The 13,376-nt window shown below is 41.4% G+C and overlaps 1 protein-coding gene across 1 annotated transcript in view; it reads left to right on the top strand.

Annotated features, from left to right (window-relative positions):
* Nucleotides 1-648: 648 nt before the first annotated feature.
* Nucleotides 649-13,376, top strand: part of LOC110500613 (adhesion G protein-coupled receptor A3) — a 54,780-nt gene continuing 42,052 nt past the window's right edge. The window contains exon 1 of the mRNA XM_021578069.3: nucleotides 649-1,975. Coding sequence (XP_021433744.3) covers nucleotides 1,752-1,975 — 224 coding nt within the window. The 5' untranslated portion in view covers nucleotides 649-1,751. The remainder of the gene's footprint in view (nucleotides 1,976-13,376) is intronic.

The raw sequence follows: 13,376 nt of genomic DNA, 5'->3' as shown, positions 1-13,376 counted from the left end.
CTTAAATGTATTTATCTAGTTTCTATGGGCCCTTACATGTCAATAGTGTTATACAAGGGTATTGTAGTACTGCATATTTGAATTATTGTATGGTCTCTTCCTGTCTGACTGACTCTGGCTTTTCATGGCGATTGCCCATTACAAAGCTAGCCTGAACTTGTTTGAGAAGTGAAAAGAGGGCTTTGTGTGAAGGCACCTAGAAAGAGAGGAGATACAATGCTGGGTGCAGTAAAAGAGAGAAGGGGTGCATTGCCAAGGGTTACTTTAATCACATTTTAAAATGAAATCATTGTTTAATTTTCTTGGCCACCTTGTTATCAAAGTAGACATGTGTAGCTATGCTATTATGCTATTATTGCACTAGTAACAACAATGTAGTACTGTTATATTGTTACATACCATTTCAAAAATGCTGTTACAATGTTGTTACTGTATGTATTGCAGTATTACTAGTACAGTATGTGTTACCAAATACATTTTATCCAAGTCATCGGCCAATAAATCGGGTTGACAACAGTATGTAAATACTAACTGGGCTACATTTCCAAATCAACAAGTTTGCTCAGTCTCAGGAACGCTCAAAAGTTCATTGACCAATACTGGACAATATTTTCCATGAAATGTAAGAACATTTCCGACCTATCAACTGCATCAAGAGAGGTTGTTTGCTGTATGACTGCTGATGTACGTGCATCAATATGCTTTTACTAGACAGTATCGTCTTATTCCTTTTGTATTTAAAGGTAGATCCAACTGCTCAGAGAGAATCGGAGAAAGGGGCGGTCTATGTGGAGTGACGTCAGTGGGTGGAATTGCAACATGGAGCCAAGGGCAGGACTGTGAGAGAAGAGTTCCCAATGGAAAGAAAGCCAATGAATACTTTCAGAGAGAGACGTGGACGCTCCAATTGAAAGTCAAGGACAGCAATTCTGGATATTTACTCAAACTTGGAAGGGACCCACTTTAACTCATATTTAAACACAAGATTACTGACTAACTCGGAGTGGGATTATGTTTCTTGCTTTCGTTTTTTTTAGGAGATGTCCCATGATTACATTTTGCACCAACAACTGGAGTCGATGGGCGCCACTAAAGTGAAAAGTTGCTTACAGCTGTTTTAGTTAGTTGTAATGCTATTTAAGTGTTCCAGTCTACGGCTCTCGGGATGAGTTCTCTTAAGGAGAAAGTTTTTAAAGCTAAGGCGTGATCAAATTTCCTGAAATGAGAGTGTGTTATCTTGGGATGACTGCAGCTGTCTCTTGGTGGAGTAGGGAAATTCTCAATTAGATCCGCGCTATTGGCAACAAAGAACACATTTTCTCTATCGCGGAAGTTTCGTTGTGTAACCCTGAAAAATCGTTACAATTACAAGTGAACAGTTGTTTTTTTTCTTTTTTCGGGAAGGCTGCAAAGACCTTATTACGAAATGGAATTGTGAATCGTGCCGTTTGGCAAACAAAGGATGTACAGACCCTCTCTCGGATTGATTGACGCTGAACACATACATCGAAACCTTTGCAAGAAATGGAGGAGGGAATCCAAATCCACATTATAGTGGACAAGATGTTTGCAACATGACTAAAACTGTCCGGGTATTCTGAGGGACGTTTTGGCTCACCCTATTTCCAGAAAGAACCAGGCCATTTTATACTACACACACAATTCCCAGCCTCCTGCGCTACTTGATATTCATATATTATTTTATTTGCCAATGCTACAGTAGCCTAATTATCTTGGAATATATTTTGAAAATGAGGGTATGTGCGGTTGCTTTGTTGCAATTGTTATTTGTTTTGCTACTCGGAGGCGATGGCTCTGCGGTATCATCTGACTGTAAATCATATGATGAACGTTCAAAGAGCGCAGGGAAAAGCACACCATCAGTGACCACGGCGGATAGGAAAGTGGTCTGCAGCAATATGGAACTCCATCAGGTGTTACCGCCGGACTCCTTCCCCAACAGAACAGTCACGTTGTAAGTATAGATCAATAGGCCTATCTGGCATCAACAAAATAATGACGATGCTGTCCCCTTGTTTGGAACAGCTTGGGGATACAGAAAGAACCATGCGGCCAAATATTTGCCTTGTTTATTACCTGCAATTTATCCTGTCTGTCGGCCTGTGGTTTGAGAAACTTATTCAACTTTCAGCCTAACACAATATGTATTTGTATTTTGACATGCCTATTGATAAGTGATGGTCTGACTGAGGTCATGCATAATTCTTCCAATATGCTATAGCCAACTATATATGTTTTTGGTTCTAGTCTGATCTTGTTGGGGTTAATCACTCAAATCTGCTGATGATTTCAACTGCTGACATACAAATACTGTCCATTACAGCTCAAATATAGTTACCATGTCCATAACAAAGGACTTGTGTCAAAGATGCTGAGGTCACTATTTGTAGCTGTATTGCCTCCTCCACATCCGTCCCTTGTCAGCTGCATACAATAATATTATCCTTTACTTATAAATCGTATGTAACATGTCATTGGCATGTCACACTATAATCTAGTCCCGTATGATGGAAATGTCTTATACCAAAATACCTTTTCATAATTGTTTATTCTTGCAGTATATAATTGTACGGCATCCAAAGTTAAGTCGTCTGCATGCTTCCCAGCCGAAAGAGTTCGGAACAGTTCCTGCATGTATTATGATGCCATTTTTGACGTTTTTGTTCCTTTTTGGACAAAGGCACAGTTTTTTGGGGGGGCTGTCCGGTCACACACAATTTCTTCTCTCTCGAGGCAAGCCAACGTCGGCAGTCAGAATCTACACCCTCTTATTGGCGATTGGTCAACGGTAGGTCTTCTTCAATGAAGTGCCAGTGGTCATTCATTGAGAGACAACGCGTCCTCATGCAAATACTTTCACTTGAGAAACACCACCAAACATCACAGTCAGATGCAAAATTGCGCAACTAATATCTCCTCTGCAAAAGCGTCAACATTAATGACAGATTTCTTAAGTTATCTTAGAGTAATTCTGACTATTTTGAGGAAATGAAAAAATGGCTATGCTGTCTTAAAATGGACAAACAGCACCATTGAAGCTTTTTTTCTCATTTTTCAAGCGAAGGTCATTTACGGAAGTATGCTAGCACTTCAGCCAAACTTTATCATGCAGACACCTTAAGCCAATGGCAGACTGGGACAATTTGTTTTCCTCGAGGCCCCATTAGCTAGATAATAATAATTTTGTGCCCCCCCAAAAAAGTGTTAGACAGACCCACTAGGATGAAATTGGACCAGTCCATCTGGCATTTGCCTGTAATGCCAGATGGCCAGTTCGCCCCTCGGCCAAGCAAAAACATGCAGTGAGAATTATTGGTGAACACATTTAGTGTGTGGTTGGCAACAGTTTTGTATCTCATTTCATTACCACAACATATGCGATACATGCAGTTGTTTGTGCAATGCAACCACACGGTGCATACCATTAAACCACCGCAACCTATTTCACATGTTGTCGCCCCGATGGAGACAAGACTGAAGCAGTGTTTTTGAGTGTACACAAGCCAAGAACATCAGTTCCTTACACCAGTACTCTACCATTGCCTTGGAATGGCCTATAAGATGGAAACAGCACAAACTTTGCATCTGCACTGTTCTTCAAGTAAATGTGTTTTTGTTACATTTTTGAGATTGAGATATTATTACCTCCGTCATGGTATGTGATATTTCTGTATGCGCTAAAATAGGCTGAACTGCTTGGAGGACCATCTTTTTGTTCTGCCTGACAGTGATTGATTGGGAAGGGAAACATATTGCTCATGTCTTGAGCGTTGAACCAAGCTCCATGATTCAAGGTATGAAAGATGGCCACCACAGAACAAGAGGGATAATGAAGTTTTCAGGCATTCCTATGGGTTTCCCACTAAACTTCCCATGGGTCTCTCAATGTTTTTGTCAACAGATTTCAAATATTGAACCATATATATATATATATATATATATATATATATATATATATATATATATATATATATATATATATATATATATATATATATATATATATATATACACAAATCCTCAGCAATCTAAGGACAAAGCGAAAACAGGTTGATTGAAATGTTTGCAAAATAATTCAAATTTAAAACAGATACCTTATTTACATAAGTATTCAGACCCTTTGCTATGAGACTTGAAATTAATCTCAGGTGAATCCTGTTTCTATTGATCATCCTTGAGACGTTTCTACAACTTGATTGGAGTCCACCTGTGGTAAATTCAATTGATTAGACATGATTGGAAAGGCACACACCTGTCTATATAAGGTCCCACAGATGACAGTGGAATTATCTGTAGAGCTCCAAAACAGGATTGTGTCGAGGCACAGAAAAATGTTTGCAGCATTGAAGGTCCCCAAGAACACCATGGCCTCCGTCATTCTTAAATGGAAGAAGTTTGGAACCAGCAAGACTCTTCCTAGAGCTGGCCACCCGGCAAAACTGAGCAATCTGGGAAGAAGGGCCTTGGTCAGGGAGGTGACCAAGAATCCAGTGGTCACTCTGACAGAGCTCTAGAATTCCTTTGTGGAGATGGGAGAATCTTCCAGAAGGACAACCATCTCTGCAGCACTCCATCAATCAGGCCTTTATGGTAGAGTGGCCAGACGGAAGCCACTCCTCAGTAAAAGGCACATGACAGCCCGCTTGGCGTTTGCCAAAAGGCACCTAAAGACTCTCAGACCATGAGAAACATGATTCTCTGGTCTGGTGAAACCAAGCTGTGCAGCAACGCTCCTCATCCACCCTGGCAGAGCTTGAGAGGATCTGCAGAGAAGGATGGGAGAAACTACCCAAATACAGGTGTGCCAAACTTTTAGCATTATACCAAAGAAGACTTGAGGTTGTGATCACTGCCAAAGGTGCTTCAGCAAAGTCCTGAGTAAAGGGTCTGAATAATTATGTAAATGTGATATTTTCATTTCTATTTTTAATATATTTGCAAAAAATGTCTAAACTGTTTTTTCTTTGTCATTATGAGTTATTGTGTGTAGATTGGTTAAAGAAAACAATTTAATCAATTTTAAATGTGTAAAAAGTCAAGGGGTCTGAATACTTTCTGAATGCACTGTAGAATCGTGAGAATCACAATATATATTGTATCAGCACTTGAGTGTCTTGATAATATTGTATCATGAGGTTCCTGGCAATTCCTAGCCCTAGTCTGGACACAGTGGGACTGGACTGGCCCGATCACAGTCAGGGTCCCTGCTGCTCTGCCCGACCTTCCCTGACCCTGAAAATCAATCACTTCCCCCTACCTGGACACTGTAGGTCCCAGACCTTTTCGCTCTGTGAGAGCAACACATTCACTCTGCCCTCCTGGCCCTAAAAGCTAAAGTTGGGAGGAGAGAAAGTGCCACAAGCAAAGTTGATATTGTAGGAAATCCAACCTCAATCTAAAACATTTGGATAGTATTCTGTTTATTGATCAATTGACTGCCAATAAGAGAGTTATTTAACTTCTCATTGAGCACACCCCAGAAAATGATTGTTTTTTGTGGCCTTTTCAACTTTTCCCCAGTGAATTTACTATGTCAAGATGTCCTATGACAGACAAACCATTGTGGGTAAGTACATTTTTCTGTCAGTTTTAGTGTTAGATCACCACCATTATCTCAGGGCAATCTTTTTTTTAAGTCTAGAGTTACCTCTAACTTGTGAAGATAATGGATGTTTTTGGACAGAGTTCACACAATCTTATCTAGCCTTAACTCCTAAACCACAGGTCTGGGGTCTGACAAACCAGCATAGCATGTTCTAAATGTGTTAATTTGGGGCATCCCTTTCCACACTTGTTATTTGGGACATTTTAAATAGTCTATTGACACGCCTGCTTCTCTGCAAATTAAAGACCTGGTCCGATGCAGTAATTCAACTTGTGTAATTAGAGCCCATTAAATCATAATCGACCTTCCCTCTCTTTGACCCACACACTTCCCGTTTCCTGTCTGGAGTGAAACTGAGCACTTCTCTGAATGAAACAAAGTAACAAGTTGGACATTTTTCTGGAATCATCAACAAAAATCTTCTAGACATTTTGGTCGGTGTAACTAATCCCTCCAGTTTTGGAACAATGTTAGTTGGCCATCGTTTGAAATTCAAATCGTTGGAAGACTTTGATTGGCTTAAGTCAAGCTCCTTTGTGCTTCTAGTGGAAGTATTTGGCGACCCTGTTGTGGAATGCACCCAGTTCTCCAGCGTGGTTCTCTCTGGGTTCAGGCTGCTGAATGCATGTCTGTGAAGAAAGGATGAGTGCAGCATTCCCAGCATTGGCACTCCCAACTGATACTGCATGCCAAAGTAATCCAAGAGGAAATGACAAACGCGTTGACACAACCAGCTCTTGTCAGAAAAGACTTGTGCAACATCAACCCTGGTGCGTTGATAACCTTTGCACCCTTTCATCCGCATAGTGGGCTAATTTCAGGTGTGTCGTGTGAAGAAGTATATATGTGCAACTGCATGTGTGTGAGGCTCAACCTGTTCATGTTTCACCCTATATTAGCACGGCCTCTGTTGAACCATATTCTTGGTGTACAGCAACAGTAGAGCTCATATTTCTTCGAGAGACTTGTTGAGTGTCATTTGGATCTTTCCCAGCAGGCACCTGGGCTTGACTATGTGGCCCAGCACACACCCTAGAGTCCACCTCCACCAAGGAGTGTGGGATTGATGTCAGGAAGAGACAGGGATTTCCTCGTACTGCATGTAAGGCAGTGTAATTTGACGACACAGTCAAGAGCACTAATTGCACGGTTCGTGGCAGGGAATCATGGGGGACGGCCCGGTATGCATCCGGTTTCCTGAAGACTTAACCTGCAGTATATGCCATTGGACCATGTTTTTAGAACGGAGTAGCTTACTCAGAATAGTTAGACTTGATGTAAAATACATTTATAGTAGAATGTAAAACATATGACAAAGACAAGTGCTGTGACAATACCAGTATCGCAATTTTTTTTTTTCATGTCAGAAATGAAAACATGAATGAGACCCAACACTTTGGTCCTTTAAATACCTGCCGTATGTAAATATTGTGCTATATCATGGGAAATAAATAAATGTGACTCTGGATGACAACATGTTTGTTTCCCACATTAGGGCTGTTTTCCTAAAGAAGTTAAATCCATTTTATTTTCCTTGTCACGATACCAATGAGTATCACGATACTGGTATCGTCCCAGCCCTAGCAAAGACAAGTACTTTATAGGCCTACAGATGCACACAACGCATTCTCTTACCTCCTATATTTGATATTGTCTTTTCAATTTGAGTGAGTTGAATTTAAATTTGCTGTGGAATCTGAAGGTAGAATCCTTTCTGTTGTTCGTTTGATTTGTTTAGCTGCTCCTACATGAAAAGGGGAAGTTGGCAGGCCGGCGGCCTTTTGAAGTGCTCGTGGAACTAGTACCCGGGAGTACACTGTCATGCATGTCCGGTGGCTAGAATGGTTTGTTTTGCTTTTCAGGCAAGCATTTGGGTTAAAGCAACGCTCCCCGTGTTTTTCTTTGCTGTCGTGTGATGTTTGGAGAAGATAACGAAATCCCAAAGGCCATTCACTGACTGGCGATTGAGTGTTCACAGCCAGGCAGCTCACGGTCTCTCATTACGCACTCAGACCTGTTGAGCATTTGGTTTGCCAGACCATACTTGGGTCTCAAGTTGATTTTCAAGGCTAGGCTATACATTTTGTCTTATGTATGTGCATCTGAATTTCCGTATAAGGACATGGGCCTTCCTGTTTGTCTATCTGGAAGGCCCCAGTTCTTGATTTCTATTCATTTGGCTGTCAGCCCAGTATTTGGATGTTGGCACCGTGTATACCATGCACCTGAAGGAGTTGTAAGATGACCGTTTTCTATACGTTCTTATACCGTGGCTTACTGGAATTGAAAGGGGATATTTTCAGGCTTATAACTATGGGAGAGTGACACAGCATAGTCGGTGCTTGAATGACAAGTGTCCTTTTCAGCTCTGCCCTAACAAAAGTGAATTATTTCAAAGACGAGGCCTTTGTCTTCCAAATGGGAGACAGTATTCAGGCCTTCATTTTGCTGAAGAGGCTTCCAGGTCATAACTTAATTAAGCAATAATCAATCGCACATTTCAAATAGTATCCTTATGGTCTCCAACGCTACATTTGACCCTTATGTCTGTATCAGTTACTTTTGATGAATGTTCATAGTTTTCCCGTTCACTAAGCTCACATTGATATCCCTTTCAGAAAGACGTTTTTTCCTCCAACTTTATCCTACCGCCAACTTTACCATACCGCCAACTTTTTTTCAGCTTTTTCCTTATATCTGTAAGGTATTGCCAGTATCAAAGCCAAAAACGATAATTGGGTAAACTTCTGCTTACGGCTTAGTATGATACGTAGCCGTAATGCTGAGGCGGCAGTGGCACGCACTACTCTTTTAAACTCTTAATGGTTGCTAAGCAGCTCCAGTTAACCATCCTCCTGCCATTTTCTAAACTTTGCGAGGCATGTTGTTTCCTTAACCACAACTGGTTGGATCCATATCACTGAATGATGGAAATATTGGAATAAAGTAGACTAATGCAATTGAAGGCATGCATCAAATTGTTGCTTACTGAAACTCCCAGAGTCATCCAATCGTTGTCATTAATTCTAAGCAATAGCCTACCCCTGTGTGGCCAATGCCACCGCGCTTGAGACAAGCAGGTACATGTCTTGATAAATCAATCAATGTCAGCTTTTTGTTTTCACTGAATGTTAGCTTAGTTGAGGCGAGTGCTACTCATGATCACCTTGTCTAGTTGACTCATTTATTAGAACCTTTTGCCAGCATGTTATGTAGTTTAACAAGTAGATTATGATTTAACATGTTCTGCTCTTCACTCGCAGTGACTTAGTAGTGTAGGCCTACTGTTCTACAGTGGCTTAGTAGCGTAGGCCTACTGTCCTACAGTGACTTAGTAGCGTAGGCCTACTGTCCCACAGTGGCTTAGTAGCGTAGGCTTACTGTCCTACAGTGGCTTAGTAGTGTAGTCCTACTGTCCTACAGTGGCTTAGTTGCGTAGTCCTACTGTCCTACAGTGGCTTAGTAGCGTAGGCTTACTGTCCTACAGTGGCTTAGTAGCGTAGGCCTACTGTCCTACAGTGACTTAGTAGCGTAGGCCTACTGTCCTACAGGGACTTAGTAGCGTAGGCCTACTGTCCTACAGGGACTTAGTAGCGTAGGCCTACTGTCCTACAGGGACTTAGTAGCGTAGGCCTACTGTCCTACAGGGACTTAGTAGCGTAGGCCTACTGTCCTACAGGGACTTAGTAGCGTAGGCCTACTGTCCTACAGGGACTTAGTAGCGTAGGCCTACTGTCCTACAGGGACTTAGTAGCGTAGGCCTACTGTCCTACAGGGACTTAGTAGCGTAGGCCTACTGTCCTACAGTGGCTTAGTAGCGTAGGCCTACTGTCCTACAGTGGCTTAGTAGCGTAGGCCTACTGTCCCACAGTGGCTTAGTAGCGTAGGTCTACTGTCCTACAGTGGCTTAGTAGCGTAGGCCTACTCCCAACCAAAAGCCTGTGACTTCACTGACTTGTCTCAGTTAATGTGACTGTTTCACTGAATCCCCATCTGTATAGGCTATTCAGTTAATTGGTTTCTGTCTGGGCAAATAAGTGGAGGTGGTATAGCTCATCTATCACTGATCAGAAACATTTACCATGCAATAATGTAGCCCGAATCAAGTGTGGGCCTCTTATTTCCCTCGATTGCCTCTAGGCAACTCCAAAAGCCAGCGGAGGTTGTGATATATGAACACGAGACTTCCATGTTTTTGAAAATAGGATTGCTATTATTTTCTATCGATATCATGATGAAGATGCTCTCAATGTAAGACCCCACGCCTGCTCACTCACAAAGTGGAGTGAGGGTAGGAAAGAGATGACATGTGGATCAAAAAGGCTTGGGCTCTGTTCTAAATATATTTCAACACTTTAACTTATACGACAGCGGTTCCACACGTTCCCTTGACACAAGTTAAAAAAAAATAATATTTGGTTATATTCTTACTACAAAAGATGTGTTTTGGCTGTGTTCAGGGAAGGTGTGTCTTGTCTGTTTTAATGAACAAAATAATGAACTATTGATTTCATTCAGTTGGACGTAACAAACTCAAAATGCCATTCTATTGTTTTGTAAATACATTTTTATTAGTCTTATGTTTCTTAGGACCTGCCTAGACGAAGTAATAATGGATTTGTTTTTGACAGTGTATATTCAATGGATTTATTAAAATGGACGCCCACCCACATCTGCTCACTACTACTACCACTCAATGCCGGCATGTACACTGGAGGTGTAACAAGGCACATGCAGGTAAGAATGTGGTAAAAATGTGCCTGTTTGTAAGGGGGTCATTGCCTGAAAAAAAAAATATATATATATATATATTTTTTTTTTATGCAGTCAAACTTCTTACCCTACCCCTGTGTTTCTAAAGGGTTATGTCTCAAGTGTTGAGAGAGCACCAGTCGACTTTGATTGCCTACTGCCTTTGAGGGGGTCGTATAGTGGTTGGCTTTTTTTCCTCAATCCCTGGTTAACTTTGTGCTAATAACCTGAGGCTGGTGCAATTCAAAGGCTGGATTTTCTCATGCAAAATGAGTGCAAACTTAGCCTCAAGACTGTGAGGCTCCTTCTGGGAAAGAATAACTGTAATATAGATTGTGTTTTTGTCTTTGAATTATTTGCTTCACTCCAAGAGCGAGCAAAGAACAGAATTATCACAATGGATTTGGTGAAATGTTAGTTAACAATGGAGATGGTTGGGTTTGACGGCAAAGTTTGTGTGATTATAGGCTACAATTCATGTGATTTTTTTCAGTCCCTAGTACATTAGTGCATATTACATGAGATTTGTCTGGATCCCACTGCTCTTTTGTTCCTGGCTCATGCTCAAGGCGGTTTTATCTTTGCGTCAAGATAAGGGTGGTTCCCCTCCTCTGCCCCTGAGCCCTGAGGAATTTACCAGTGCAGACGCTCAGGAAGCTAGTAGTCAAATGTGAGATGGAGACAACCTACAGGTGGTGCTGATTTCAGATGCTAAGTACCTTCTAGTGTGACGCTCCGAATGCAGACGTGTAGACGCTCCCAGATGTGTAGACGCTCCCAGAGGCAAACGTAAACTGAGAAGCAGACACTTGCCTCTAGGCACTTGCCCTCTGCAGATCGAACACATTGAATTGGTCAAAGGTGTCTAGACTGCCAAAAGATTGTCCACCTTTTCTGGATATGGTTCTTCAGTGCTTGATTTATCTACCTATTGAGAATCAATACATGGTGTTGTAGCTGGCTACATTCACTTTTGAAATTTGTATTTTTATTTCTTTATTTAACCTCTATTTAACTAGGCATGTCCGGCTCAGTCAGGCTGAAGTGGCTCAGTCTATAGGCCTACTTCTTTGCCGTGCTTCACATCTATTCTACTGCTTTACATCTATTCTTTACAACATATATTTTACAGCTTTTACAACATCTATTCTTTACAACATCTATTCTACTGCTTTACATCTATTCTTTACAACATCTATTCTTTACAACATCTATTCTTTACAACCAATTCTACAGCTTTACAACATATATTCTTTACAACAAATATTCTTTGTTGTAGGCTCCTAATATCTATCTACAATGCAGAAACCTTATCTCAATGAATATGTGAATGGTATGAGTGCTCAGACGGGCAGAACTATAAACACGCATTGTTCAGAGGTCGTAGTTTATGGTAAACTATATATACAGGTTTCTTTGCAGTCGTGCAAGCTAAGCAGTTCCACTCGCACTGAGGTCACACACCAGTCAGGATGAGGAGGGAGGGAGGGTGGAATGGAGGAAGGAGGGACACAAGGAGGGAGAGGAGGAGAGAGAGAGGGAGGGAGGAAGAGAGAGGGGGAAGGGAGAACAGAGCTCATGACTCTCAGGAGAAGCCTCTTACACAGATTTATTTTGACAGTTGGAGAGTCACAAGGTTGGAAGTGCATATTTATCCAGCCGGACTTGAATAATTCCTAAGAGTGTGTGTGTTTTGTAATATAGCTGTTATGTCTTTTGATTCTGAATACAATTATGTGGTTTTCTACGGAAGTAGCAGGGATATTTGTGGATAAACAAATCTGCAATTGGAGCTGCATGTGTCTACACGTCACTCAGGTCATGAGAGAGAAAATATATTGAACTTGTTATGAACGTATCAAATCCAATTGTATTGGTCACGTACACATTTAGCAGATGTTATTGCGGGTGAAGCGAAATGCTTGTGGCTGTATGTAATAACACAAACGTTCTGGGATAATAATGTAAGAAACAACACACAAAAAAAAACATACTGCAGAGGTGCTGAGGAGCTAGAAGCAGTGCCATGTCTGTTGGTGCCATCTCCCTGGCAGCAGAGCACCCCCCCCCCCAAAGAAAAAATATATAGATAAACATAATTAATTCAATGCATTAATTGCTTTCATCTTTGTGCTCATTATCATCTGTAAAAAAGCCATTGATGTACTTTACTTAGCATTCACACTGGAATTGAAATCATCCCTCCCTGAACCTTACAATAAAACATCATAGGCCATATAAATCTGGGTCAGACCAGTTATTCCTCAATGATTTTCTCGACCCAAGATCTCTGTGTGAATCCCCTGTGGCTCTGCCTAAATCATCAGTATGTGTCGAGAGCAGTGATAGACTTTGCAGTCTCGTTCCTCACCAAGCCCCGACATCTGGAGTTTCGGCACGCGGAGAAGAATGCACGGGCCACGGGGCCAGTCGTGAAACACAGGAACGGTTTGCGTTTCCTCTCTGAGGGGTTGGGAGCAGGGAAGAGAAAATGTCGATAGTCTTCACCAGCCAACCTTGTTATAAAGCTAGTCCTCAACACCCGTAATGACTCCAATCTGGCCGGGGGTTGTCGGTACTGGTTGTGTGGGACCCACCACATCCCCTCCCGAAAGTCAAAAATTAGGATGACCACAACACAAGCCAGTTGGGTTCTCCCACAGGAGTAAACATCACCATTCAATTACTAAGCCTTCGGGGGGAGAGGGTACGAATTGGGGTGTCTAGCACAGGGTGAGTAGAGGTTTGAAAAAAGGGCAAGAATTTGTACTTTGGGGTTAAAATTGGCCAGCTCTTTGTTTATGTTATGCGATATCTAACACTTCAAATTAGAAGTCGACCGATTATGATTTTTCAACGCCGATAACGATTTTTGGAGGACCAAAAAAAGCAGAAACCGATTAATTCGGCCAATTTTTTAAAATGTATTTCTAATAATGACAATTACAACAATATTGAATGAACACTTATTTTAACTAAATATAATAGCCTCAAATAA

The sequence above is a fragment of the Oncorhynchus mykiss genome, chromosome 21 (genome assembly GCF_057628025.1).
Source record: "Oncorhynchus mykiss isolate SJ-2025 chromosome 21, ASM5762802v1, whole genome shotgun sequence".
NCBI classification, from domain to species: domain Eukaryota; kingdom Metazoa; phylum Chordata; class Actinopteri; order Salmoniformes; family Salmonidae; genus Oncorhynchus; species Oncorhynchus mykiss.
Note: the sequence above shows the minus strand (reverse complement) of the source record. Positions and strands in the feature narration are given on the sequence as shown.